Raw genomic sequence first — 27,912 nt, 5'->3', positions numbered from 1 at the left:
ACTGTCCACTTTAATAATGTGCAGAATTCTGAAATATTTAGATTAAGAAAGAGCAATTAAACATGATTGAATTGAATAAAAGCTGTATTCATTAATAGGCATTAGCAGACTTTTAGGTTAGAAAGATCCTGACCAACTAAAGCTCTATAGTCAACTATAACACCAGACTTCTCTGCAACAGTACTGCCAGAATGAAGCGCTCACTGTTGTGTACTGCCGTCTAGTGAGCAAAGAATGAAAACTATGAAGTGGACGATGGATTAAAAAATACCCTTTTTTCTGTCTTTCAATCAATTTATTTGTAAAAATTAACAAATTGTCAATATAACTTGTTTTCTTGTAATATGCACTTAAGTCAAAGGTATTTTTTGTCTCACAAAAACAGGCATCTTTGTTATTAATTAACATTTTGGAACGGACTGTGTGAAAGCATATCTGCTCAGTGAGACTTTAGTCAGTGTTGAGGCATAAACAGACACCCTGGAGCACCCAGTGGGAGATGTGCTCAGTGGTTAACAGATCTGCCTCAAACACCAATCCCACACCCATTGCATTCCTCCGCAAGGATGTGGTGTACACTGGTGTCCGCAGGGTATTCTGTGGTACAAAACACACAAAAATACATATGGCAGTTAGAAACATAAAAATAGTGAGGTATATTTATCTGCAGTTTAGTATGGAGGCCTGTAGTGCCTGCGGTTCACACCTGTAACCTGAGGCGGCGTGTCTCTATGGGGATGACTCTGAGAATGGGAAGTTCAACAACCAGAGTTTTAGGTTTACTTTTCACCAGGCAGCCCTTCTCTGTGTCCCAGTCTGCTCCCTCCAGATACAGGCCCGACACAAAGCAGCCTTCAGGAAACAAAGTAACCCCCATTGTTCATCAGCCTTCATAACTTGACAATGGTGATACTTGAAATAGTGTCATATCATTACCCTGTCCTGGTCTGTCACTGATTTCATCCTCACTGTGGTACCGGGTCACCTGTGTGTACAGTGTGGAAAGATCCAGAGGCCATACATTTTTCCTGCATGCGGCTTGGACCAGGGCTGTCAGGTAGGACTCTGGAATATGGAGTCCTGATAACCACATAACCTTTGGCTCTCCTTCATCCACCTAGTGGCCACAAGATAGATACACAACAGATGATACACACACTCAGATATAAAAAATATAAGAGGGTATACATGAAAGTGTGGGTCTTTCCTCACCCAATAGCTATACTGTTCATAACGCCTCTTGAAATGACTCATCCAGTTGCCGAGGGACTTAAGAGTGTCAGGTGCCAACTTCTTCCAAATGGCAGGGATGTGACCATTAAAAACGGCCCGAGCAACCTCATCCAACTCACTGCTCATGCCCACCTCACCAGCCAAGGCCTATGGACACAAGAAAATCAGATCAGATCTAAACCTCTGTGAGGTGGAAACACACATCAGCTATCTTTCATACCATCCTCTGCCCCTCCCTCTCACCCTCTGCAGCTCGACCAGAGATCGCTGCATGCGGACCACCAGTTTGTTGAAACGCTCCAGCTCTTGAAGCAGCACCACCGAGGTTGGGGAGATGTCCGTGCCGAGTTTTTTACGGATCACGTCCAGGTCAAATAACTTGGGCAGCTTGTTCTGAATGTCCTGGGCCACTTGATTGATGTACTCATCTCTACTGATGCTTCCACCAGATTCACCTGAGGAACGACAGAGTGTGTAAAGGCCGTAAGAGTGATAGCACTTGAGTGACCGCACTTGAGAACATCTCTTAACATTTTGGAGCAACTTCTTCTTCAAAAAACAGTAATGGATGAGGACAAGCAAATGTAGAATTTCAATCAAGAGAGATGGAAGATGAGAGATGGTACATCGTACCCGTCTGAGGCTGCAGGTCTATTAGATGAGTCCACATGTCTTTAGCTGCCTGTGTGTAGTATCCTATATCTGCATTGGAATGAAGACCCATTACTTCTGGGGTATTTGCCAGTGGCAGGGTCTCAATCTCATCTGTAACAGATAGCAGGGTAAAGCTGTGAGTGAAGACAGAAAAATAAACTTTTTCTTAAAGTGAGAGAATGCAGAGTAATAAAAAAAAACTGACCAACATATGTTGTCTTGGGCCCATTTGGAGGGATCTTGTAATCTACATCCTTGTTAGTGAAGAAGTGGAAGTGGCGAAAGGTGTAAAAGAGAAAGTCTCCAAAGTACTCATCCATGTAGACAGTTAGGATCCTACGGTCAAAGCTATCTATGGCTCGTCCACCATACATCACCTATAAAACATTATAAGGAAACTAAACTTACAGCACATAGCATGACTGTAGTGGAGAAAAACATACTGTATATATGCCATTTGTTAAAACACATAAAATTGAACCTAACCTCCCCAACAAGGTATTTAAGACTTCCCCAGGGAATATTGCTGTCTCCTTGGTTGTGAGCTTTGGTCAGGTAGGTGTTGAGGATCTCCATACTCACCTTTTGAGCACAATTGCATTGTTTACAGCATTGAAATATATGACACAAGAAATCATTAATTTCCAATATGGTGTAAATGGCTCTTTGTGTCACTTACAAAGAAGTCAGACTCGTTGAAGTCATATGGGACATTCCAACCAATTTTGCCATACTTGCGTCTCTCCTGCACCACAGCATGGAAGAAGACCAGCACATACACCAGGCTACGGAAGACCGGGTGTGGGCATGTAGTCAAGGTCTCATGGGAGATTTTAGAGTATGTGGCTCTCATGTTCAGCTTGAGGCCATTGGGAGGCTCCGTCACTACCTGCACACAGTATTAAAGTGCATGTGAACACACTGTTGTAATTGTAGTGTCTCTGCAAAATATTCATTGTCAAAACATCAGTCTGAACAAGTCATTTGGTCTCATATTCAGCTTTCAAGGCTTATTTTTCCAGTGCATTCTCAATTGTTTGAAGATTTTCTACAAATGAATGTCAATATCTTTAAATCAGGGAAAGGGATGATTTGTTTTGGAAACAAGTGAAATTATGGTGAAATTGTTTGCATTTTTTGCTTTTTTTTCAGCAAATAATGTGAAATAATTTTTTTGTAGTATTGATAAAAATTTAGGTAACTATTTCAAAATATGTGACTACACTCATTACATATAGAAGTCCTATACTACTGTGTGAAAATGTGCTAGCTTTATTGGATATACAGCATACAGTGTAATTTTACCCACACATTGATAAAAATCTCCAAATACATCATATATTGAATGTGATCTATAGATTTTCAAAAAACATGTATTGTATTTTTCACCTTTAAAGACTTTTGCAGTATGCCAATGGGGAAGTCTTTAATGGGGTTGGTAGTGATCCACAAGCGAAAGCTGGGGTGGGCCTTGGTCACCCTCTCTAAGGACTTCTCCAACTCCTTTAGCCACTTTACCAGCAGGTGGCAGTTCTGTAGCATCAACCACTGACCACGGGACACTGCCTTCTCCAGCAACTGCAGTGCGACCTTCATCACAGATACAGGAGACAATTACTTTCAGCTTCTTTACTTTTTATCATTACTTTGTGTGAATACTTAGCATTCCCTCTCCCTGTGTCACTTGACCACACTAAAAATCTTTGGTACCTTCTCTTGGCCTTGGCCCATAGCAAGGAACTTGAACTTGTTGCCTCCAAAGCCTGACCTCTCTGCTAGTTTCATGAGGTCACTGGCTGGGTCAGAGCCAGGGCTCAGGATGAAGATAATGGGGGAGTTAGGTGTGCTCTGCTCATAAATTGCATCAAAGCTGATCACAGGAGGCTGCACATATCTGAGCAGAAACACGAGAAAACAACATGTCTACACTTAAGGCTTGATCGCGCACTGTTAAAATGATATATTCTATCAACTTAATCAAGTAATTGTTTAGTCTTCTTCAAGAACTCCTTTGTGGATAGTGACAGATGTACAATATATTTGAATGTATAACTGAAATAGAAACAGTCTCACTTCTCGCCCATAGTGACAGTGACGTAGTCAGTGACGGCTCTGTAGACTCTATCAACACGGAAGCAGCGCAGCAGCAGCAGCTTCTGGAAGTCTGATAGGTTCTCCGCATATTTCATGGGGAATGAAACCTGTTCTGGTCCATCTAAGTCATACCACTGGGGAGAAAAGAGTTAAACTCTCAGTCAATTAAGTAAAAGACCTACAGTGATACCTATCACTGTGGTCACTTACAGACTTCCAGTCAGTGGCATTTTTCTCCACGTCATCAGGCAGAGAGCCAAACTGCTCAGGAAAGAGCTCTGCGAGTTTCACCATGTCCTCCCAGCCCTGGTCTGGGAGCCAGTCACAAGGCTTCTTGCGATTGCTCTTTTCCAGAGACAGATTACCTTTACACATAGAGGGAAAAACAAGACAATTTGCTTTGAAATATGTGTGCATGCATATTATGTGTGTGTTTGTGATCACTGTGATCTACTTTAACATTTCAGAGGATGTTTAATTATCTCTTGACATCTCACCCTTGATAAAGAACTCCAACTCCTCCTGAGGTACTCCCCCTTCTGCCTGCTCAATCTTGATGGTCAAGTTAAAGGAAAACAGCAGCTTGTGTCTCTCAAACAGACCTAAGGATTTACATAGTTAGTTAAGGTAATACAATCTACAAAGTAAGCATAAATGCTGCACTCTATCTTGAGAAATTGATCATTTTCAATGACTTCAATTGCTTTACCTGTGCAGCCATAATTATAAACATTGTATGTCAGGGTGTTCATGATGTTCTTCAGTCTTTTCAGCAGCACAGAGTCTGGCAGAGATTTTCGCAGTGAAAAGTCAAACACCTCCAGGTAGGAAGCTAGAGAGTACTGGTACATGCTGTTTACCAGAGCCATTTCTGTCAGTACGAAGAACAGAATAGCACCACGCTTGGCAGCAGGTCGGTAGCCATCTCTGAGTTTATCAATGTCCTCTGATGTCTTCACAGCCAACTTTAGTTTCTCAAATACCTGATGATCACATAATTAAACAAAACATGAAATAATTAACGATAATTTAATAATTAATTAACAAAAAATCATCAATGACTTCACTGAAATTGCTATTCTTTGATGAGTTCACTGACGCTTGCTGTAGCCAAACTAACCTCACTGGCTTTTGACTTTGTTATCTCCAATGTGTGGACCAGCTCTGTGTTATCCAACATGTTGCCTGACGATGTGGCCAGCTCTCTGAGCAGGGAGTCTCCGAGGTTTTTCAGCAGCTTCTTATTGTCACTTGTCTCTTGGATCAAATTCTCACGCTGCTCCTCCAGCTCCTTCTTCTCAAAGCCCATGATAACACTGAGCAGCTGGTCCTCCAGACCCTTAAGGGTCACTACACGTAACGTAGATAAATAGACAGACACAGGTGGATAAAAACATTTAGTATGTGTTGTTTGAATGTCAGTTCAAATGTGGTTACCAAGCCAAAGGATCTTACCAGTATAGTTTATGACCATGGCTTTTCCAAACACAGATGGGGAAAATTTGGGGTTTGCCAGTTTGGTGTTGAGGTAAAGTTTAAAGTTGGGATCATAGTCCACCTCTTTGTCACCCAGCATGATGACCTGCCTGCCCTCTGCTCCTTTCACGTTCTTCTCCAGGACATTGTCGATCACAGGGTCAATGTACTCATCCACGTCTTGGAAAAGGAATGGGAAGCCATATTTGATGGCCATTTCTAGCTGCTTAAGGAAGTCTGGATCATTGAAAGATGAGATCTGTGGACAAAAGGAGGATCATACTGTCAAGATCATCAAGGCTCTTGCTGAGGTGCTGATTCTGGGGTGGTCAGCAGTGTTGAGCTGTCCAAAGCAGTCATTCTGGGAGTTGTGAGAGGTAATATCCATACATACATAATAATGTATGAGCATGAAACTTGTACCTTGAGGTTATTGGTTTCCTCCTTCTTCTTAATCCAGTTGAGTGCTTGCTGTTGAGGATCAATACACATGGGGAAACGGCTGCCTCTGGTTGTAAGGATTCCATTCTGCACTGACAGCTCGTCTGGAGGCAAGCCCTCTGAGCCCCATCTGTAACACAAGGTTTATTTGACACATTACGATTTTCCCAATGTTCAGTATTGACTACAGCAAAAATACAAAGACAAATCCATGTATTAGCAATGAGAACATGCTCAAGTTGAACATGTCACCAAATACCCATCATTTAGTAGGACTGACAGTATAATGTTTCAAGTTTCAAACTCTGTCGTGAGCACACACTCCTTCTCACCTGCTGATTTCAACCTCATCTGTTAGCAAGCTCTCCACTGTGAAAGGTTGGCTCAAGGGAATGCCTCTCCCCTGCACATCCTTAATCCATACTTGGTACACCATTTCACTCCTGAAGTCCCAGCTGAAGGCTCCCTCGTAACTCAGGAAGGCAGCAGAGATCAGACAGTCACCCAGGAGACGCACACGTCGCTGCTTCAACTCCTCCAAATCTTGTGTCCACCTGAATGTGGGGATAATACAAAAGATGGAGTGGTAAAGAGAGATAGGTGGAGAAAGAAACAGAAGAAAAGGAGAATACAAAGAAATAAATAAGCAACTCATAGAAGTGCTGGTTAGGCGAAGAGCTGCAAGTGATGTGTCGCCACCTCACCGCTCATTCTCAGAGCTCAGGCCAGAGATGAGTTTGTCAGCAGCTATCAGCCTCCTCTCCATGAGTTCAGCCTCCTCCTGTAGCAGCTGTTTCTCCCCAATAGCAGCTTGGTACTTCTCTCCAAGAGCATGCAACTCTCTCTGGATATTGCTAAGCTCACTCCGAATGCGCTCCAGCTCCCGCTTACTCTGAAAGAAGTTCTTCTCTAGGCGTGCCACCTGAAAAAAATATTGGAAATGCAGCTCTTCTTTATTCCCTCTCATACAGCTCAATATAATAACACTTACAAATGTTATATTACCTTCTCCCTCTTGGGTTTTATCTCCCTGGAAACTTCACAGTAACCCATGATAGCCTCAACAAACTTGAGCATTCCTGAGCCAGCTTTACTGATGGCTTGCATCTCCTCAAAGCTTGTCTGAAGGTTCTTTAGGAAGCCTAGCCAGGGGAAATCACACAGAAATCTGCTGTGGCAAACTTCGCAAATGCAAATGTTACCATCATATAAATGGGCATTCTTATTAGCAATTTTGCAAGCCAACTTACCTTTGACAGTCCTGACTTGGTTGTTATTTATGGAATCACAATCCATCTCCATCAGCGAGCGCAGGAAGTTAGGATCTGACATCATCCCCTTTGCTGACTGCCAGCTGATCTCCTTGTGGCCGCGCATCACCAGGATGCACTCACAAACCACCTGCACCTGCTTGGGTGGCTTGGCAAAGGATCTATCCAATGGACCAGCAGGAAAAGGCACATATAGGGAGAGCCAGATTGACAAATAGCATCCTCCATTTTCAATTCTATTCAAAGTTGTTGTTCTAAGAAGTAATTGGGCCAGGCCCATTGTTTATTTATTCATTCCTTCTAATGAATTTGGTCATCATTGTTAGCTTTTTCAACAACTTATGATGCTCTGAGTCAGAGGGAGACATTACCGGATCTCTGTGACATCAGATTTTTCCAGGTCTTGCAGGGCGGTGCGAGCTGCCTCTAACGCTGGCAGAGCCTCAGCCAGGGAACTCTCAGCTTCTTTTTTCTCAACGGCTATCACTTTGTTCTGCTCTTCAATCTCTTTGGCTTTGTCTTCTGCCAGAGTCTTTTTCTCTTCAGCTAGGAGGAAAAGTTATTCATGTGTTAAGCTACAGAAGCCAACAGTTGTGATTTCTGTCAGCCCTGACAATGCTAAGCCAAGAGACGCAGGCGTTCACTGACCCACAGTGGTGTTTGTGGCGATCTCGTCCAGCAGGGCCTCACAGGCTGTGGACTTTTCTGCGAGGACCACCTTCTGCTCTGCCAGTTTGACATTCAGCTCAGCCAGCTGCTCACTGGCCTCCTTCAGCTTATCCAAACCCCCCTCTAGACGCTTGCACTGAGCTGGAACAGACAAACAAACAATACTCCCATGATACTAAACAAAAATCATTATCACACAAATATATTATTGCACAGCAGACAGTGACATCAGTCTCCAACAGAGGCATTTCATTTATCACATGTTCCATCCTCTCACCCAGGATAAATTGGTCCTTTTCCTCCAAGAGGTTGGAATAGGTGTTAATGAAGTCCAAGTAGTTCTTTGGAGTAACAAAGTTACAACGTCTGAGTTTCTGCTGGAACAGCTTGCTGTAGTCTCCCACAGAGCTATGGACCATGCAGACATGGTCTATCACAGCTGGAGCGTGTTCCTCAGGAATCATTGGACTTTCACCTGTAGAATTCAAAATGACTAACTTAAAAACAATACTTAATAAATTCACAAGGTTTAGGGGTAATATTCCAGTTGTAGCTCTCATTACAGGGTTGTTTAAAAGACAACTTTTCCATTGCAAATAAATTGAAAAAAGGTATAAATGTGTGTTATCACAAACCAAGGAAAGACTGAGCCACTGCCAGTAACGCCTGTGGGGGCCATGGCAGGAACCAGTCGATTACAGTGTTATTCATTAGCCCTGAGAAAAAATACACACAGTTAACACAATAAAACCAGAAAATGTATTAAAAATCATGTTATTTTATGTTTTTATTTCACCTGGAAAGTTTCTGCAGCGTGTCCTCAGGGTATCTCCCACTGGAGACATGCCTAAAACAATGTGTAGATTGTTGGCACTTTTGTTGACAAAGTATTTCCACACACTCTCTTTAGAAGGACCTGCTCCCATACTGAGGGCCTCATCACGAAGCTGGTTGAGAACCATCTCCTTCTCATCATCGGGGAACAACGCAGGAACAATGCCTATCAAATGACAGCATGATCAGATTTAAAGGAAAGATAAATGCAGTGTGAGTCAGGAGGTTCGAGTCATCTAACCTGATGTAAGCATGTTGTTGATGAGTTCCAAGAAGCCTTCCTCAGCAACATGGGCGTCAGTGAAGAGAAACACCGTCTTCTTATTTTCAATGCCGAGCTTCAAATACAGCGTTTTCAGATCGTCACGGAGGTTTGACTCACTGTATCCTCTGCTTAGTGTTATCTCATACACCTGGGAAAAGAAGATTCCGTTACTACATACTGGTGATTTCTTTGCAGCTATTTTTTAAATTATGAGATTATGCAATGTTTTACAACCTAGAAAACCACTTTTAAAAGGAAAACCAGCTTGACTTCTTGAAACCTAAATTCCCATTTCAGTTTCTGCTGAAGTAGCTTTTAAAACACATTTTACTTATCAGAGTGCCACCTTTAAGTATATTCTGAATGTGCTTGTACCAATGTTTCATTTCCACGTCACATTCACAGGTTTATGAAAACTCTATTTGTTCTGCCTTAAGTGTAAATGTAAGCCTAAAGAATCGTTTGCCCTTTTCACACCCGTCACGGTTCTTGTGGTTTACAACCTCACAGCCAGCAGTGAAGGCAGCAAGTTTGGTGAGGGACTGCTTGCCGGAGCCCCCCACACCCACAAGCAGCGCGTGGCCACGATCAATGCGGATGATGCGGTGCACTCGGGTCAGATGTTCTAGTGCATCATCAAACAGTACAAGGTTCATCCTCGACTTGTTCTCATTGTACTCCTCTAGAATTTCCTGCAGAATAGAAACATACATCGGTCTTTCAATATCCTTTGAAGATAGAGTATGATGCCAACAACTGTTGCACTTGTATACTGTTGCATAGCAAAAAGACCACTAACTGAAGCCACCCACTATTGGCTGACAATACCTGAAACAGGGCTTTTGAAGCATCATAGTCCTGTATGTCCTCATAGACCCTTGGTTCAGTCTCACTGAGGGCTGTCCTGTAGTCTCCGAAAAGAATCGGGTCCCTCATGACAGCCTCCATGTCTGACTTGAAATGCTCATCAATCAGGTTCTTTATATGGCCTTGAACCTGGCAGTAAAAATCAAATAGGCTACATTTGAAAAGTGAATTACAACACTACAAAACTATTTAGTAAATTGTAGGTTACAGATAGATATTAAATTACAAATGTTACAAAATTGAATCTACATGATTTACAGCTATTATTCAAATTTACCAAGGCTTTATCATTTTCATCGATGAGTCTATCGTGGAATATTCTCAGACACTCATTTCTCCAAACCCGCACAAATTGGGTGACAGTCAAAAACCTGTTACAGAGAAATCAGGAATAGCAGAGATATTAAAAAAAACACAAACCTCTAACTGAAACCTGACATCTATCAATAGAGTGAATTTGCTAGATCAGACCTGTCAGGTTTGGTGAGGGTCAGTCCATTGTAGACTCTGGATAGGTCTCTCAGGTTGAAGATGTAGTGGAACTTCGAGGGAGTGGGTGGCAGATCTTTGATGATGTTGTTATACAGTTCCAGTGTGCAGAAGGTGACTTTATCACAAACCTTCCGTAATGCGTCCTCAAATGACTAAAAAATGTTTGATTAAGTTTATTAAATATGAGGAATGAGGATGATTGAGATTCTTATTTTCTGTATTAATTCATGCTACTCACTTGGGTGTGGCCTTTGATAATGGAAGCATAGATAAGGTGCAGGGAGTCCACTGCAGGGAAAGGGATGCTGAAGACACTGAAGAGAGAGACGAAGCGTGGATCCACCTCATTCCTCCCACCTCCTGCCTTCCCCATGGCAGCAATGAAGCCAAGGTCCTTAAGTATTTTGCAGTTAAGCTCTTTCCCTCTGTCATATATGCCTCCTCTGTCCAATAACAGCTTCAGAAGTGCAATAGGCTGCTGTGTGCCGTAACTATCCACCTGAACGAGCACACAATAAATTAAAAAATGTCACACATACAGCACAAGCACTGTGACCACAGTAAAGGACATCAGAGACTTGGTTGGGAGCTTGCTGTACTGTAGGTACCTTTGGCATGTTCATGTCATCCATGAAGACCAGCAGCCTCTTCCCCACAGGGGGGCCATAGGTCTCTTTGGTCCTCTTCTCCACATTGGCCTCCAGGTTCCTCTGGAGGTCCATTGAAGTCGTCCTGGATGAGAAGTTGATGATCAGAGTAATCTGGAAACAGAAGGGAAGACATTTTTAAAATTTGTGAAAACAACCGGAGTAACAAATTTACACATGCACGGTTAGACAGTTAACTCACCGATGTGTCTGCGTTGAGGTTCTTCAGGAAGTTATGAATGGTGGCAGTCTTGGAAGTTCCGGACTCTCCAACCAAAAGCACAGACCTCTTTATCTTTACCATCTGCTCCAGGATCCAGCTGGCTCTGGTAGTGTCCACAGTTGGGACTAGAGCAAAGATGGAAGGTGGTCACAAAGTGTAATTCCATATGTACGGTATGCAGGATACATTTTTTGTCCTCACTTATTAACTGACAGAATTGACCTTTACCTAGAATGTCAGCAAACTTCATGTCAGGGTTGTGGATGTATTTGGTGACCAGGGAACTCCAGGGAACCCACTTCGTCTGTGTTCCATCAAAATGGAAATCATAGAGCGTTGGCAAGTATCCTGTATGAATGCAGAAATTTTGTCATCAATAATACGATATGTAACATATTAAAATCTACAAGCACATACTATATTTATGTGGAGAATACAATTATCAAGACATTGGTTTGTTTGATTCATTGAAACTGTACCTAAAAGGATATATTGTAGATAATATATGCTAATCTCATACCTCATCATTTAATTTTTTTTTTTTTACCTGGGATCTCACCAGGTCCAGCCAAAGATTTTTCATCATGCACTGTGGTTAAGCAGGAGAGCTTTTTAATGAACTCATCAAACTTGATCCTGCCTTCATCCAGCAATGTGGCCCCTAGTGAGCAGTACAGAGCTTCCAGGAAATAACACTCCAGGACTTCGGCACTGTAGCTGTCAGTGTCTAGAAGGGCATCCAGCATCAAGCATAGCTGAGTCACCTGAACACACCACCGACACAAGCAGAATGAATCCAAGTAGTCTAGATATGGGACAATTCTAATAGGCGTGCTGTAGTACATTTGAGACAAACCTACCATATTCAGATCTGTCTGAGGGACCACAGTCTTCAGTTTCTGGCCCTGTTTGCCATCAACAATACCATCCACGATCATGTCAATAGAACTGTGCACATATTTCTCAAATAGTTTGTTCAGCATTTCTTGTCCCTATACAAAAACATAAACAAAGTTGAAATATCAAATTATAAGTCAGTACAGTTATTACATGCTTTAGATGTTCTTTCTCAAACCTCAACAGGTTTGTTGTTCACCCATCTCTGCCAGTATGGAGTGTATCGCAGGTTTTTGGGGTCAACAAAGACCATCCCACAGCGGGAGACAGTGGCAGGGGAAGCATATTGCAGATCTCCAACCTGAAACACATGGCAGTGTTTCCTTACAATGAGCTCTGAAGGCAGATTTGCAGAAAAGTATTCAAGTGTAAGGAAATGTATACTGACGACAGCAGTCACTGAAATTCAGACAAACCTCAAACAGCAAGGCACAGTGATTCTGTAAACGGATCCGTTCTCCATTAGCCAGAGTGAGGAGCTTGTTGTCATCCATCACTGAGTTCATATTCTCAACCCACAGAGCATCCACATCCCCATCAAACAGGATGTACCTGTAAGTTAAAGTTCATGTCTTTATAGAGTATTTCTTAGACTTCTTTTGAAAAGTCTGTGTTTCTTGTAAAATTTAAAGATGTTGGTAGTGGGGATCATTGTAACTCCCAGACTTGTTTTTTTAAATTTTTTACCTCCGCTCTTTTTTGTCAGTAGGCTTGTTGATATCACGGAAGATGTTGGATAAGATCCCATCAGTCCAGTCTCGAGTGTCAGGGTCCAGAACACCGTAGAGTTCAATGACACTCATGGCTTTGGGGTTCAGGGGATACATCTTGGTATGCAATCCCAATCTGATGATGACATAATTAATAGCAACTATACATATCAGGGCAGTGGTGTGATGTTACATGATCTTAACTGAAACTGACTTGGTCTGAGCTTGACATAATGTGCTGATCACAACTGATTTCCCTCCACCTGTTGGGCCAACCACCATAGTAGTGTGTCTGGTCATCATCGTCTCATACATCTGCACCACTTTATCCACCTGAAACCACAGACAGCATAGGGTATGTCAGCATTTACATATTGAAACTATTTGCCACTGAAACTCAAAAGTCTTAAAGTTGCATACAGTAAGAAAGTCTATATCATATAGAAATGATTCTAAGATCCAGATGAGACACCTGGTTAGACAGTAGGACATATTTGTTCTGTTCCAAGTTCTGTTCCACAGCATCGTTGAAGTTGGGATAGCGAACGCGAGGACAGTCCAGTCCAGGGAAAAGATCTGAGATCAACCCAAGGAACAGTGGCACGTCCTCAAACACAAACTTTGGCAGGTTCATGTCCCTGAGGGCTCGCATCAACACCACATCCTGTAGAGAGGAAAGACAGAAACACCGGGCAAAGAGTGACAAAAACCACAAACAATTACAAAATGTTATAGTCAATATTCGATTCAATTGCTGTGAAAACCAAAGGTGCTGCTAATCATAAAAACATCCTAATCCCACTTGTACAGTATGACTGACATATATTACAAAGATGTTTTTTATTTTTCACATTTTTTTAGATGTAATTTTCTTTTTTTTCAACTAATCAGACATCATTACTTGTGACAAAGCACTTTCACAGATGTGCTCAGTAAACCTTTTGAGGAATCACAAACAAGCCCTCAGTTCCATACTAGATGTAAGCAAATAGAGATGATTTTTCTTTTCACTAAATATAAATGAAAAATGTTCCATGGTTTCTACCTCATTGAGGTCTGGTGAGCCTCTCTTCAGCTCTCCTGCCATCACTAGGACAGACTTCAGGGCTCGCAGGCCAAAGTCATAATGAGACTGCTTGGACAGCTGTTCACGGGCCAACTTATACAATACTGTCATCTTCTTTGCAAGCACCTGAATATAACAAGAGCAAAGAGATAAAATCCTCAATAAGTAATTGACATATTTAAGAAGACGGTAAGCAGTTTGCAGTTTAAGTTACAGATTTTTCCATGTTTATATTAAAATTGGTCTTTCCACACTTAAAAATATCTGAAAAATTTGAAAGTAATTTATTATAAATTATCCTTGAATTTCCAACTCACCTAAAATGTAACAATGTAATGTGTGTTTGTGTTTCTCACCTTGGCCATTAGGAAGCCCTCAGAGAAGAGCATGATCTCACAAATCTGCTGCAAATCCGGCACAATGACCACGACAGGCCTAAAGAGGGCTTTGACTGATTCAGGCAGCTCTGTGCGCCCAGCGTAACCTGGGTTCATGGTGATGAAAATCCCCATGCGGTCATCCAGGCTGATCTCCTGGCCCTCAAACTGATGTGTATAATGAGAAAGTGGTGGTTAAAAACAACTATTTTGAAGCGAGGTTCAAGTTAAATTATCTTGAGTGAAATAACCCTAAATCTTAATTTTTTTTTGCAAAAACTGACTTTGATGCATTCATTCCTGGTTGTGCATAACTACAACAAACTTACCTGAAACATTTTGAGGTGCAGAATGAGAGCATTACGGATGGTCTGGATTTGGGAGGAGATGACTGACAGCACTGAGGCATCAATGCGATTGAACTCATCAAAGCAGCCCCAGGCTCCACACTGGGCAAGGCCGGAGAGGATCTTCCCCACAGCCTGCACACAAAGAGCAAATGAGTTCAGGAAAAGACTAGTGACACATGAAAATTAAAAAGATAAATAAATAAAGTAAGAGTGGCCACTTTGTCCAGCAGACAACATAACAGCATAGAGTTTGCACACTCAACATACAATACAAATGATTAGGGCAACTTTCTTTCTGGTACAAGTGAGAACACTGGAAGCCAGGAAACAATTTGTTCACACTATGTTCATGCTATATTTTTTCAGCACGTGTACACAAAGTGCATAAACATACCACAAGAACACATGTCTGATGATTACTGACACCCTCTATTATTCAAGGGGTGTGGTTTGCAATTTCTACATGTGACATATACAATGGAAATGAAAGTAATCAAGTTACCAAGAATGTAATTCTAAAAGCATCTGTTTTGTGAGGAAAGATATTTTATTCATCCTTTAGGACGAAAAAAAACGGCACTAAGATATTTTCCACTAGTTGTTGGTCCTGCAAGTGTAGGCTTCTCACCAGGTAGTCCATGCCCTCTCCACAGTTTGTAACCACACAGAGCAGGCCTAAAGCCTTGGCCAGATCTTTGGTAGACTCTGTCTTTCCTGTACCAGCCGGTCCAGCTGGAGCCCCACCCAGGTACATGGAGAGGGCCTGCATCACAAACACACATCCACATACACAGACAAGCTGTTGTCAAAACAAAGCTGAATTTACACGTGTCGACTGGGGTGCTGTTGACGTAAATTTGGAAAGTTTCACAGACCTGTGTGAGGGTGAGGTAGATCCGGTCTGTCAGTGGGGTTATGACCAATCGACCATTCAACCCCATGTATTCGTAGCCATAGGAGAAAGAGGCACTGCATTGACGCACAAATAGATCGTCATGTTCCCGGACCCAGTAGAATCTCAGTTGGCTTTCCCACTCAAACTCACGTGCGTCCATTATACTGTAATGAGCATTAAGAAAGTTACACTGTCATGTATATTGACATTTGGTTTGGAAATTTTTATCATAGTACAAAAAAACAAGACTAAAACTTGTAAAGTTTACCTGTTCAGCACAAAGTTGTCTACAATGTCTCTTGCATGGACGTCGATGATAAGGACGGTGTTGATTTTTCGTCTGTCATTTTTCTTCATGGGTTGCATAATGCGTGTTACCAGCTCATCAATCTGCTGGTGCATTTTCTCAGCATACTTCTTCAGAGCGTACTTCTCTCCTTTTTCCACATTTTTAAAGACATCCTCTACCTCCCAGGTCCACCAGATTTGATTCGCAGCTAGCACCACCATGCCCTGATACAGCAACATCCAATCCACCCTGAGGGAGACAAGAATGACAAACTCACCGTGGGTTCTATTTTCACACACGGACACAGACAGAACTGCTCACACACATCTCCACACACCTGCTTCTGTCTTCACAGTAGCGGAAGATTGCTTCCTTAGTGATGAGTCTATTGGTCCTCCTCATTTCCAGCAGTACTCCTGTCATCCATTCCTCCACTCTGCCTTCCACTTGAATGGGCTTCTTCAGCTCCATCACCTCACCCTCTGCAGACACCATAGCTCCAGCTACTGTCTCCCCATTGCTTTCCACATCAAACCGCAGAGATGCTATGTTGTCATACATCTTGTGGGACAGGGCAGAGAAATAAAGGGAAACATTTTACACACTTAGACACAATGCCTTATGTCTTTTCTATTCCTCAATCTGCAGTGGTCCGATACCTTAATCATATGCTCCTGGACACAGGCAGGGTCACTACTCCCCAGTATGCTGAGCAGTTCATCATCAGAGATGAAAAAGAAGCGAGGAAAAGCGTTCCGCTTGGAGTCCAGGTAGTCATTGAGACTCTTCTGGCACCTCTCCAGACCATCACTAAGGGCCTGCAGGTCTGTCAGCCGGTTGGGAACCAGGCAACAGCGCTTAATGTTTGGGCCCTTCACTGTGTCACTCATTATCTACACAAAAATGAAGGAGATTATATTATTATAAAGGACTTTGCTTTCATCAGGCTAATATTATGACAACACTTACTTCTTTAAACTTTTTGTCAATGTTATCAAATTTCTTGGCTTCTTCTGGTAACTGCGAGGAAATGTCTCCACCAATGAATATGCTCTCCAGATACATCCATTTTCGTTGTACCTTCAACCATACCTGTGCAAGAAACCTTTTTTTCAGTAGGGATTTCATAAATCAGCTTGAGAGTGATGGGAGATTTGACAGCTCTGACTGACCTCTATGGTCTCACTGATATGGGACAGGTCTTTCTCCCATTGTTGTATGGTGCCCAGGAAGGGGCCAACAAAACGGCTCCCTGCCATGCTCTGTAAGTTCATGGCATCATTGTCCACATTCAGCAGGATCTCATCCACTGCACCCAAGATAGAAGAACGCTGCTGCATGCCTTTAAAATAGGGCTGCACAATGAACTTCATGCTTTCCCAGGTCTCCACCACCTCCCTCACTCCCTGGAAGCACACAAACAAAGACACACACATACTTTATATGGATAATATGTTTTCTTTCTATATAATATCTTAGTATTTATAATTTCACTGATAAATTCTAGGCAATTTATCAAGAGGGAAGCTCACCTTCTCAATGCTGAGCTCCTTTACAGCTGAAGTGACAATGTCACCTATGACGTTCGCATATTTGTGCAGCTCCATAGCAAACATGTTCTCCAGAGTGAAGGTGTCAGGGTTCATCTCAAAGCTAGTGCCAGTCCTTTCCATCAGTTCCTTCCAGTGTCTGTGGCCCGAAATATTAAAAGACATGTTTGTTTTTATTTTAGATTCTTTTAATTGTTTCAATTTATCTTGTCATTTTGATAATATTTATACACTGGTCTATGTACATTTCATACAATTATTAATTGCCATTTAGTTTTTGGTGTCAGATCTGTTCCAGTCATGTTCTGGTGTCAATCTGCATACTGACCTGTCTCTGAGGGACTCATTCTTCAGATCCAGCAGAAGAGGCAGAGACTCTCTGAACTCCTTCATCCGTCCCTCCAGGAAGAAGGCCACAGGCAGTGCACGCACGTCTTTGGGCAGCTGCCTCAAGCTTTTGATAAAACCCTCAACACCATCCTGTAGCAACTGGATGTTTAAGTCCACCCACAAGGTCTGAGACCACTCTGTCTTTGCGGCCTGGAAGATAAAAAAACAATAACATGAAATACTTGAAAACCATGTTGATCAGAATTATGTTTCAGGTATCCCAACATACAGTTTTAATAGAATCTTGCTAAGTCGCTTTTCATTGTTATTATATATACATTTTTTATTGCTGACCTTCTGAGCTTTATAAACATCATAGATCTGTCTCAAGCCCTTCATATCTTTCTGCATGCTGATCATTTCCGGGTACATAGTGACTGGTAGGTCCAACAGCTTCTCAGCATTAGCTAGTTCCTGCCGTCCCGCCACTATCTTGGCAAGTTCTGCCTCATACGTTCCCATAATGGTCAGTCCTGCAAAGAACAAAAGAGAGAGACTGATCCCTCCTCTACATTTCAAGAATTACCACCATACGTTATTTTTATGGATGCAACACTTAAAGACAGGGTTGTACTGCACAAGTACCTTTCTCCAAATCATCTCCCACAGCTCCAGGCCCATGCATGTTAAAGCTTTCAGCAAAGATGGACAATTCCTGTTTAAACTCTTCAGTCTTCTCCTTTGTAGTCTTTGTGTGTAGCGGAGACAGAACAAGAAGAGTATGGTGGATGTAAATATCTAAATATCTAAAAAAAATGCACTTTTCATTGCACTTTCATTCAGTATGTAAGAATTATATCTAACCTCAGTAAATGATTTCTTGACATCTGTCAGACTTCGATCCACTTGTCTGGATTCTGTAAACAGGTCACTCCACATATGGCTAATATTTGCCACCAACTCCAGTTCATCCTCCTTAACCTACAGATAGAAAATCCAGCACAAGAAGTTCAATCAGGGAAACAATATCAACTTGTGCTTTCAAGAGACAATAATTTTACATTAAAAAAACTACTAACTAAATTGCAGTACCTGCACTTTGTAGACGGCCAGTGTTCTGTAGCTTTCTATGATATCAGTGAAGCTCAGCTCCACATTTACAGACATGTCCTTGATGTCTGAGATGGTTCCAAGGACACTTTTCAGGTCTTCAAAAGTGTCAGGGCTCTGTTTAAGCTTTGTAGAGAGTTCCTGTTTGATAAAATGATCATAAGGATGATAATCATGTATAAAAAAACAAAAACTATTTACAATAAAAACTTTATACTATATTAAAGTATGATCCATATTTTGTGAAGTAGCATGTTCAGTACCACAAGTTCATCTCTCAAGTTGAAGAGATCTTCTTTGGCCGACTTGTTGAGCAGGCCACCAAGCGAACTGATCCAGGACTCAGCAATCTCCTTCACTGTGAGAACCAGAGGCTCCAGGTTTAGACGGATGATGTGCTCATTCTTAAAGAGAGGCTCCAGCATTACCTCTTGATTTATACCAGCAAGGACGTGCAGCTTGTCATCATACAGGGCATAGGATGGTTTTCTTGCAGCAAACTTTTCATTGACAATGGCTTTGTTCCTTTCCCAAAGAGGCTGATAGTATTTCCAGTGCTTCAGGTACCGATCCACAGAGAAGAGCAGCTGCTGGATGTTCTGGGACACTGTCATGGCGCTTTCATTTATCTGAGGATGTTGGTACACGTCGCTGAAGAAGCTAAATATCACCACCTCTTCCTCACCACCCACATGCTGTGGAGGGCATTCAATGCAGGTCCCACGCATCCAACGCACAAATTGCTGAAACACAAATATATATATATATATATATATGTATTTTTTTTTTATTAGGGAGGTCATTCACAGTCCAGGTTTGTAAGACATTTGAGTACATAAATCTCATTCATCAAATACATATCAATATAGAAATAACTAGACAAAACAAACAAAAAACAAACAAAAAAGCAAAAAACAAAAATATACTGCATTAACCTTGTTGAAATAAAACTTGTCTTCCTTCTGTAACTCTCCCTTTCATTTTACTTTAAGTAACTAACTATGAACATTTGTACAAACAATGTCACACACACTCATAAATCCATGGAAATCCTCTCCTTATATCACAGTCTCTGCAGTAGTCCATTGGAGATGGCAAATTCCGTTAAATCGGGTCAGGTCTCCATGAGCTCATTTACTTAATCCATTTTAACCATATTCCCCTAAATTTTTCCGTTTGCATTTTTATAGAAAATGTTATTCTTTCCATTATGTAAATTTCATAAATAATTTTTAACCAGTCGTCTAGTGATGCAGCATCTGGTTGCAACCACTTCCGAGTCAAGGCTTTTTGACTAATAAGTAATATTCTCATCAGGTATTTATCTGCCTTTGTCTGGGTATTCTGTACAGTACCCATATACATTGTCAGAGCTTCAAATGGAAAAATTATTTGAAATACTGTCTCCAAGCATTTATGAATTTCCCGCCAGTAGTATGTGATTTTTGGGCAGTCTCAAAATAAATGATAATGGTTGCCTACATTTTCTCCACAAAGCCTCCAGCAGTTCATTACAATACCTTGATACCTCTTCCACCCAAATTCCCTCCAACAGTGCGAATATATAGTTCTCCATTGTGATTTGCATATATTTCCCCACTTATCCCCGGATATTACCATTCCTCCCTCTCTTTCCCATTTATTTTTAACATGTTGAGTGTTTGCCTTGAAAGAGTCCTGGAGACTTTTGTATAATCTGGATATTATTTTATATCCACTCCCTAATTTGTAAATTGACATAAAGATATTAAGTATACCTTCATCTGCTTTTTCTACCCCCTCAGTCATAATTTCATTTACCCTGTGTCTCATTTGTAAATATCTAAAAAAAATCTTGATTTTCAAATCCATAATCTTTTTTAAGTGTCTCGAAATTTTTACATGTTCCATTGTGAATACAGCAACAATATGCTGTGAGCCCTTTACTCATCCATGTTTTAAATCTTGTGTCTATCTTGTGTGAGGTGAAATCGGTGTCATATGCACATCATCATAATATTTTCTCTGCCCCTTTCAGGTTGTATTTTTTAACTACTTTCTGCCAGATGTCAAGGGCTACTTTTATCCAAGGGTTGTTTTTGTCCACAAGGGTGTCCATCAATTTACTATCTGCAATTATGGCTCGTATTGGTGGTCCGATAGATTTACCATCCTCTATTTCCTTCCATCTTGCCATGAATTGTGGATTACAAAGGCACACCAAGGGTCTTAATTGAGCCGCATAGTAGTAATCTTTTAAATTTGGCAATGTCAAACTCCTCCCTTTCTCTTTTGCTAATTGCATTACTTCATATTTTATTCTTGGTTTCTTGCCAATCCAGACATACCGAGACAAATTATATTTTAAAATATACTGTGATACATAAAACATGGAATGATGATCTTACCTTGGTGCTCTCTACACAGTTTCTGATACACTGCATGATCAGCCAATAGATCTCATTGCTGTGGGGCTGCAACACAATCTTAGGCGCAGACAGGAAGGCATCAATTTGGAAAAGAGGGGTGTTCCCCATAAGCGCCATGTTGAAGGCCTGAATGCTCCTAAATGTGAAAGTCAACAAGAAGGATTTTACAGTGACTGAGACAGATATCGCACTGCATTTCAGATTAGCAATAATTGTTACCACTCACAAACAAACTCAAACATTTTCAAAAGTATCCCGTATTTACCTCAGCACCATCTTTATGAGGGAGTCTAGCACCTTACGTTCCCAGTACAGATAATAATCAGCCATACAGCTGGCTCTGCCACTGCTTGTTTCCATGATCAAATTCTCCGTCTTAGTGATGTCGGGTCCAATGTCAGCGTACTTCCTACTCAACAAACTTACAGTCTTGGTCCGCTCTCGCTCAATATGTTCACAGAACTCCTTGAAACCTTAAAGAAAACAATGCAATTAAATCCATGAAAATAAGCATTGAATTCTTATATAATGATTATGATATTTAATAAAAAATATGCTTCTGTTAGTTCTACCTGGTAAGTCCTTAGACTTATCTGGGGCTGGACATTTCAGCAAGTTTGCCATCATCATGGACTGCAACTTGAAATCAATATCCCTCTCATTCTTCACAATCTGGCTGACAACTGACTCAAACTTAGAGACTGCCTGCATGCCTCGGTTAATGAAGTCAGTGATACCTAAATTCAAACATATATCACACAAGTTCACTTTTACAGATAAAGTTAATCTAATCACACCATGAAAGCACATAAATGAATTTACAGCAACATTTCAGCCTGTGTATGCGCCATACCCAAGGAATTCCAGTTGAGTCTTTTGCATCCAGTATGCATCTCTTTTTTAACCGCTTTGATCTGCTCAGCCAGCATAATGATCTTTGCTTCACTCAGGCTGTCCACTACAGAGTGGTAGCAGTTGACAAGGTACTTCAGATCACCCACATACCTAAAAGTAATGTTGAGATTACCAGAGATTACACCAATCAGTGGTTTTGTGGTTTAGTGTACTCTGCATTCAGTTATTGGTGAGTATTATTACCTGATGAATTTTTCCTCCTGTAAAGCAACATTTCGAACCAGTTCAGGCACAGTGTAGCCCATTGACACAAGGTAGATTGTCTCAGACATGACTTCAAAGATCTCTGGAGCAAAGTTTACAATGTATCGCATACTCCTTAGCATGCTGCTTTCAGTTGCTGGGATAACCTTAAAATGAGAATAATCAAGACAAATTCATTTTGCACAATACTGAGCGGCAATTTTAATCAAGTAAATGAGCAAGAATATACATACCAGCTCTGCATGGACTTGGTTTTCACAGTTAATAGTCTCAAGCAGGGTTTTTTTCAATAGCAATGGCAAGTTGCGTTCTGTCTCAGCCAGCCAGAACTCATACTTCTTTGCCTCATAGTCTCTGATCTTCACTGCCATTTCTGTGTACTTTTGCTTGGCCTGAGCAGAATGCAGCAAGTCACATGAAGGCTTTCAACAACATATTTGTGGCTAACCAGCTTCATATCTACATTTACCTATACGGCTCTGCAACAGTGAAATAACTCACCGCTTTGCCCTGTTCACTCTCCAGCATCTCGGGAACTTTGAGGAAAGGAAGGATGGTGTGTTTGATGCGGTGGAAAAGGGATCGTACCCATCTGACAGCTCCTGACACAGGAGGCTCGTTCTTATTAAGCGGTGGTTTGTCTTTCTTTGCCTCAAAGATTTCATTCATGGTGTCCACCTACAACAAAGACAAAGAAGAAAGCTTTCTAAAAAAGTGCTTGTGGCAGAACATGCCCACTCCATTCAAAATCCTAAAGATGAACTGGTACAGCAGCACAACATGAAATATCGTTCTTCGTCTTATTTTGTTTAAACATTGTTGAGTGATGAGGCTACACGCAGGTTTTGCATTGATTAAAAAACTGAAGCTTGATGTATCAAAAGTATATTTAATAAATGTTATAGGTAATTACAAAGTGTTTGTTACAATGCAGTATAACATTGGAAGTAAATTAGATTTGTGTGCTTGCTTACAATGTAATTTACATTGACTGTTGCCAAACCTGGACTGGCTGTTCCTCAACTGAAGCTTGTTATTGATCTGATATTATCATAAAATTTGAAATTAATTAAAATTTAACCACAAAGTCAAATATCAACCAGCTCTTTCTCTAGATTTCAGAGTACCTCTTTGCAATACTGAGCCAGGATGTCATTAAACTTTCTCATCAAATGACTGTTGATGGCCTCTCTTGAGCGGATGTGTTTGAATTTCAGGAGCATGTCAAAGGCAGCAGCTGAAGAGCGCAGCGTCTTGAAGGACTGGTCAATGAAGTTGATGGCTTCTCCATCAATAGCCTGACCAGACATATATGTATATAAAAGGTTGATCAGCTTCGTACAGTAACTGAGGTACAGCACATAGACAATTAAGCAATGTTATTGGTGCAAATTAACAACTCTGCTGCTTTATTACATTGTTTTGTTTCACATTTTAACATTTTCTGCTTTCCAGAATGTCCTACACTCACCTGAACTGTAGTGTTGAAGTCTTGCATGATCATTTTCCAGCTGCTCATCGTACAGATGTTAAAAGGATTAAAACTGACCTCCTCAAAAGGCAAGACCAGGCTGTCCACTCTGCACAGCACTTCATCAATACGTTTTGGGTCTCCAGTCACACCTTTTAGCTCTGGGCCAAAGATATTATAAAACTCCTCCAAAACCTGAACAACACAAATCCAGCATAATTCTTTCAAAAAACCAAGTTGCTTTTTATACATCAACATATTAAGTTATTAAGTGAGAACATATGTGACGTGTATGTACACCGACCTGCAAAACATTGTACAAGTCCTGGCAGACGGAAGCCATGTAATCAGTCCTCTCAAACAGCCTCTTACGGTCAAATTCCCAGCGCGGACCCCTGCCCAATTTTTCAATGTCAGCACGCATCTCAAAATAGGATGACTTCCACTGGTCCAGAACCTGCTTAGCATCCTGCACCTTGGATATGGCCATGTCCCTCTTTTCTCTGTCCGAGACACAGCACAGTACATTGTATTCTGACTGACATACTGACATTATAAGTCGGAACTAAATTTAAACTTCATCAAGCTCTGAGGCTCTGAAGTCAAATTCAAATTAGATGAAAACTGAAATCCACATACTTGAACAACACGTGGACATCTATTACTTGAGCCACTCGTTCACACAGCTGCCAGGCAATACGCTCCATTAGAGGCACCATACGCTCATTCGTGTTGTAGTGACAAGAGATAATCCACACAATTTGCAGGCTGTACAGCAGAGGAGGGATAGTCTCCAGGATCACGCCAAAATTTGCTCCTGAAGCCAGATTCTACAACAGAAAATGATAACTTTGATAGATTCTGTAGTCATTATTTTGATTGACAACATATTCTTGGCAAGTGTGTTTATTCAACTACTAGCTTTTGCTCTCTTTAAGCCAGAAAGTTAAATTTGAACATTGTTAATAAAGAACAAGTCTGTAAAGGATAATCAGCAATATTGCATCTATACATGCAGCTCACATTGAAGTGTCTTTCTAGTGTGCTGAGGAAGAGTAAATTATCGTCCGATTCCACACGGTATTTAGTAAGTTCAGCAACTGTGCCTTCCAGGGTCTGAACAATGCCTGCATCTGCTTTGGTCATCAGCTCAAAGATCTTCTTTACCACCGGCTGTTTAAGCTGCTCACTCAGAGGACTCAGGACGGATGTACGCTCCTGCCAGAAAACTATCTCGGCCAAAGGTCCAGGTGCCTGGAAAGTGAATGTTTCAAACTGGATTATGTGTGTTTTATGTTTTCTTCTACCTAATAATTCCTTTTTGAGCTGACAGCGATTGAGTTTCTTGGTAATATGTCAAACATTTCAGCAGCTACATGTGAAGGCCCTGGACAGAATAAAAGGAGGAATACACACCTGTGGCTTCTTGTTTAGCTGCTCCTCAATAACACTGGTAATCTGAGTCTGCCAGTTCATCACACACTGCTCCAACTTCTCTACCATCTCTGGATTAGAAAGCAGAACATCCACCTCTGGCTCCAGGTCTAGCTCAGGGATGTGCAGCGTCATTTGATCTACAATGAAGCAAATGATCTTTAGATCATACTGTTTATTATGAAGTTAATTTTAGTTTCAATTAAGCATGAATTGTATATCTAAGGCTCATCTTTTAGCTATTGACCAAATTCCACTCCATTACCACTACCACCCTACCACCCCCTGCATAGACAAAAGTGTTTTTTTCCTTGTTTTTTTTAAAGAAGCAGATCAGTTTTCATCGATGTTCACATTAACTTCATGGTCTCATACATGAAACTTTTCACATTTTACAGTAAACTAGGTCCCCTAATGGCAGGGACGGCTCAGAATATCTTCAAAAAGTGAGGGGACAAATGGGGAGAGGTTGTTGATCATGCTGCATTTTTTTATATTCAAATACTGAGAAATTCCTGAAATGGAAATAATGAGCCCTTGGTATATCTAATAAAACAAACCTTGAATCTGAAGTTGTTGCAGAGTTGTGTTGACCAGTCCCAAAAACTTGATTGTGCGGTTGAGCAACTCATCACGAATCGTAAATTGCTCACTTGACTTGGCTGGACTCTCCTTATCACCCTCTCCATTGGTCTCCTCCTGAGGAGAAGCTGCTTCACTTTGATACCCTGCACCAGTTCTCCTCATCTGGTGGACAGTAATTGCTGGTATGTATATCTGACAAGAGACACAGTGAAAACATACATCCTGCATTTTTTATTCAGAAAATCTGAAAATTTTGATATAGAAATTCTAACCAAAATCTTTTGGACTTTTGGCAGTTTTTCTGCTGTTGTTATATAACGTTTTTGTCTGATTGTTAACTGGTGGTTTTTCATGTTACATACATGGGCAAGTCTTCTCTGCAGTGCAAGGAGGGGGTGTCCACTCTGAAGGCCAATCTCCATGAGCCTGGGCATCAGGTTATTGGCCTCATTCATGTCAAGTGGTTCAACAATGGTGTCTGCATAAAACACAAATAATAATCTCTTGGTTAATCATTTTTGTGTGTGTAATAGACGCTTGAATCTGCTTGGTTGTAATGATGAAGTGTCACCTCACCTTTTGTGTTCCTGAGAAAATAGAAGATCCGGGATTTTGTGAATCTCTCTGGGATATTGTTTACTGCTACATCAAGCTCAATGTGATAGACCACTTGAACCTCAACTCTCTGAAAACACACACTAGAATGTAAGTTATATATATTTTGTATTATCTCGCTCCTCTCCATCAGTAAGAAGGTAATAACACAGAAATGCTTTCAAACACTGTCACAAGTTGCTATCAATTAACTTAAGACAAGTTTCATCTCACATGGCTCGTTGTTTGTTCATTTGTCTCGTCTGAGCCGGAGGTTATCTCTGCTCCACTTTGGGTCCAGGAGTTCTCAAGGTCTGAAGAATCTCTGTCTTTTCCCCTTCCTGAAGTTATTAAAGGTTGAAAGCTAGTTAGGTCATGGTAACGTTACAGTCACATCTTATCCACATGTGAATGTAAGTGTAGCCACCACTGAAATTCAAAATACTGTACTTAAAGATCTCTTATTTTCCTATTTAAGTGGACCAGAGCTGGCTCCAAACTAGTTGTGATGTCACAAATCATGCCGGTAGGCCCACCCCTTAAAATCGGATTTTCAGTGAGCACAGAGAAACTTTCCACTTTCAGCAGACGAATGTGAAAACAGCCTTCAAGTGTCAAACTCTGCACACACATCATTCTGGACAGAGAAGCTCAAACATCCAACTGAAGGAACAAGAACAAAAGCATATTTTTGAGTGGAGGGCGACTTTAAACCTGCTCTCACATTAGCCAACTTACCAACAGGAATTTCAACTTCAACCTCCTCCTCTCTAATACTTTTGAAAAAGAGAAGACATGATGTCGAGTCTTCCTCGGAGACAACGTTCAAATAACGGATAATTTTCTCTTCTTCTTCTCCATCTCCCCGACTGAGCAGTTCGTCGAAACAGTCAAATTGTAAATTGAAACCGGCGCAAACTCGCTGTTTGATCCATTCCACTCGTAAATCGTCGTGGACCATACTCGTTAATTATAATTAGTTAACGTAAGAACAGAGAAATAAAACATTTCTTTCAGGTTAACCTGTCGCAATTTGAAGCTAGTTTTAATAACTAGGGTTGTAGCTTAGCAGTTTCACGTTGCCATGGCAACCATCAACGGTTTGAGAGTGTGGGTAATTCATTCCCAGAGTACAGGCTGGAAGGCAGTTCCATGATGTTGAATGGATAATTTAGTCCCAGAGTAAAGACTGGAAGGCAGCTGGCTGACCACTCTACACTTGATGAGTTTTGGTGATGAAGAATCTGAAACCTTGATACTTTTTTCATGAGTCAGTTGAAAACTTAATGTTTAAACATTACACTAACTATTATTGATCCAGTCAAACCTGCATATCAATGTGATATTGTTAATTAAATATCACAGTTGCTCATCCACTCATTTTACACATGGGGTTCAGTTTAATCATTACTGGGAGTACTGCCTAGCCTGTGACAACAGTTGTATAACGTCTCATATCTTTGTCAAGCCTGAGAAAATTATCCTTGCAACATCATCAGGGTTGGAGACTTCCAATCGGGTACAGATAGCCTGTGATACAAACAGGATGTGGTTGATTGTT

At 41.1% G+C, this 27,912-nt stretch overlaps 1 protein-coding gene across 2 annotated transcripts; it reads right to left on the bottom strand.

Moving 5' to 3' along the window:
- Positions 1-264: 264 nt before the first annotated feature.
- dnah10 (dynein axonemal heavy chain 10) lies at positions 265-27,767 on the bottom strand. 2 transcript variants are annotated; one of them, XM_067615384.1, is made up of 78 exons: positions 27,090-27,766; positions 26,586-26,692; positions 26,334-26,442; positions 26,120-26,235; positions 25,733-25,949; positions 25,155-25,312; positions 24,762-24,992; positions 24,378-24,568; positions 24,043-24,241; positions 23,739-23,933; positions 23,395-23,565; positions 22,769-22,945; positions 22,501-22,659; positions 22,247-22,413; positions 22,002-22,153; positions 21,721-21,885; positions 21,414-21,621; positions 21,128-21,284; positions 19,004-19,483; positions 18,723-18,881; positions 18,495-18,611; positions 18,276-18,378; positions 17,985-18,163; positions 17,629-17,840; positions 17,283-17,439; positions 16,923-17,156; positions 16,720-16,842; positions 16,410-16,643; positions 16,088-16,311; positions 15,730-15,999; positions 15,442-15,625; positions 15,195-15,329; positions 14,546-14,698; positions 14,196-14,384; positions 13,819-13,965; positions 13,246-13,437; positions 12,988-13,106; positions 12,751-12,909; positions 12,480-12,615; positions 12,242-12,364; positions 12,027-12,158; positions 11,714-11,930; positions 11,395-11,514; positions 11,146-11,291; positions 10,905-11,057; positions 10,535-10,795; positions 10,276-10,448; positions 10,082-10,175; positions 9,766-9,933; positions 9,441-9,629; positions 8,914-9,085; positions 8,635-8,838; positions 8,474-8,554; positions 8,116-8,313; positions 7,818-7,979; positions 7,541-7,715; positions 7,149-7,330; positions 6,904-7,040; positions 6,603-6,820; positions 6,231-6,452; positions 5,881-6,028; positions 5,437-5,716; positions 5,102-5,331; positions 4,691-4,964; positions 4,479-4,583; positions 4,192-4,346; positions 3,961-4,115; positions 3,598-3,781; positions 3,277-3,477; positions 2,567-2,776; positions 2,374-2,469; positions 2,093-2,264; positions 1,867-1,998; positions 1,477-1,688; positions 1,213-1,380; positions 937-1,117; positions 707-852; positions 265-597 (listed from the first exon to the last, which is right to left on the bottom strand). In XM_067615384.1, the coding sequence occupies exons 1-78, from the start codon at positions 27,310-27,312 to the stop codon at positions 451-453; spliced, it is 13,731 nt and encodes a 4,576-aa protein (XP_067471485.1). In that variant the 5' UTR covers positions 27,313-27,766; the 3' UTR covers positions 265-450. The 2 variants fall into 2 exon arrangements, with proteins under 2 accessions (XP_067471485.1, XP_067471486.1); XM_067615385.1 differs by lacking the exon at positions 3,277-3,477 and having other exon boundaries at positions 27,090-27,767.
- Positions 27,768-27,912: the final 145 nt, after the last annotated feature.

This window comes from Thunnus thynnus, chromosome 2 (assembly GCF_963924715.1).
Source record: "Thunnus thynnus chromosome 2, fThuThy2.1, whole genome shotgun sequence".
Taxonomy (NCBI): Eukaryota; Metazoa; Chordata; class Actinopteri; order Scombriformes; family Scombridae; genus Thunnus; species Thunnus thynnus.
The sequence above is the reverse complement of the archived record's forward strand: the minus strand, read 5'-3'. Positions and strand labels throughout refer to the sequence as shown.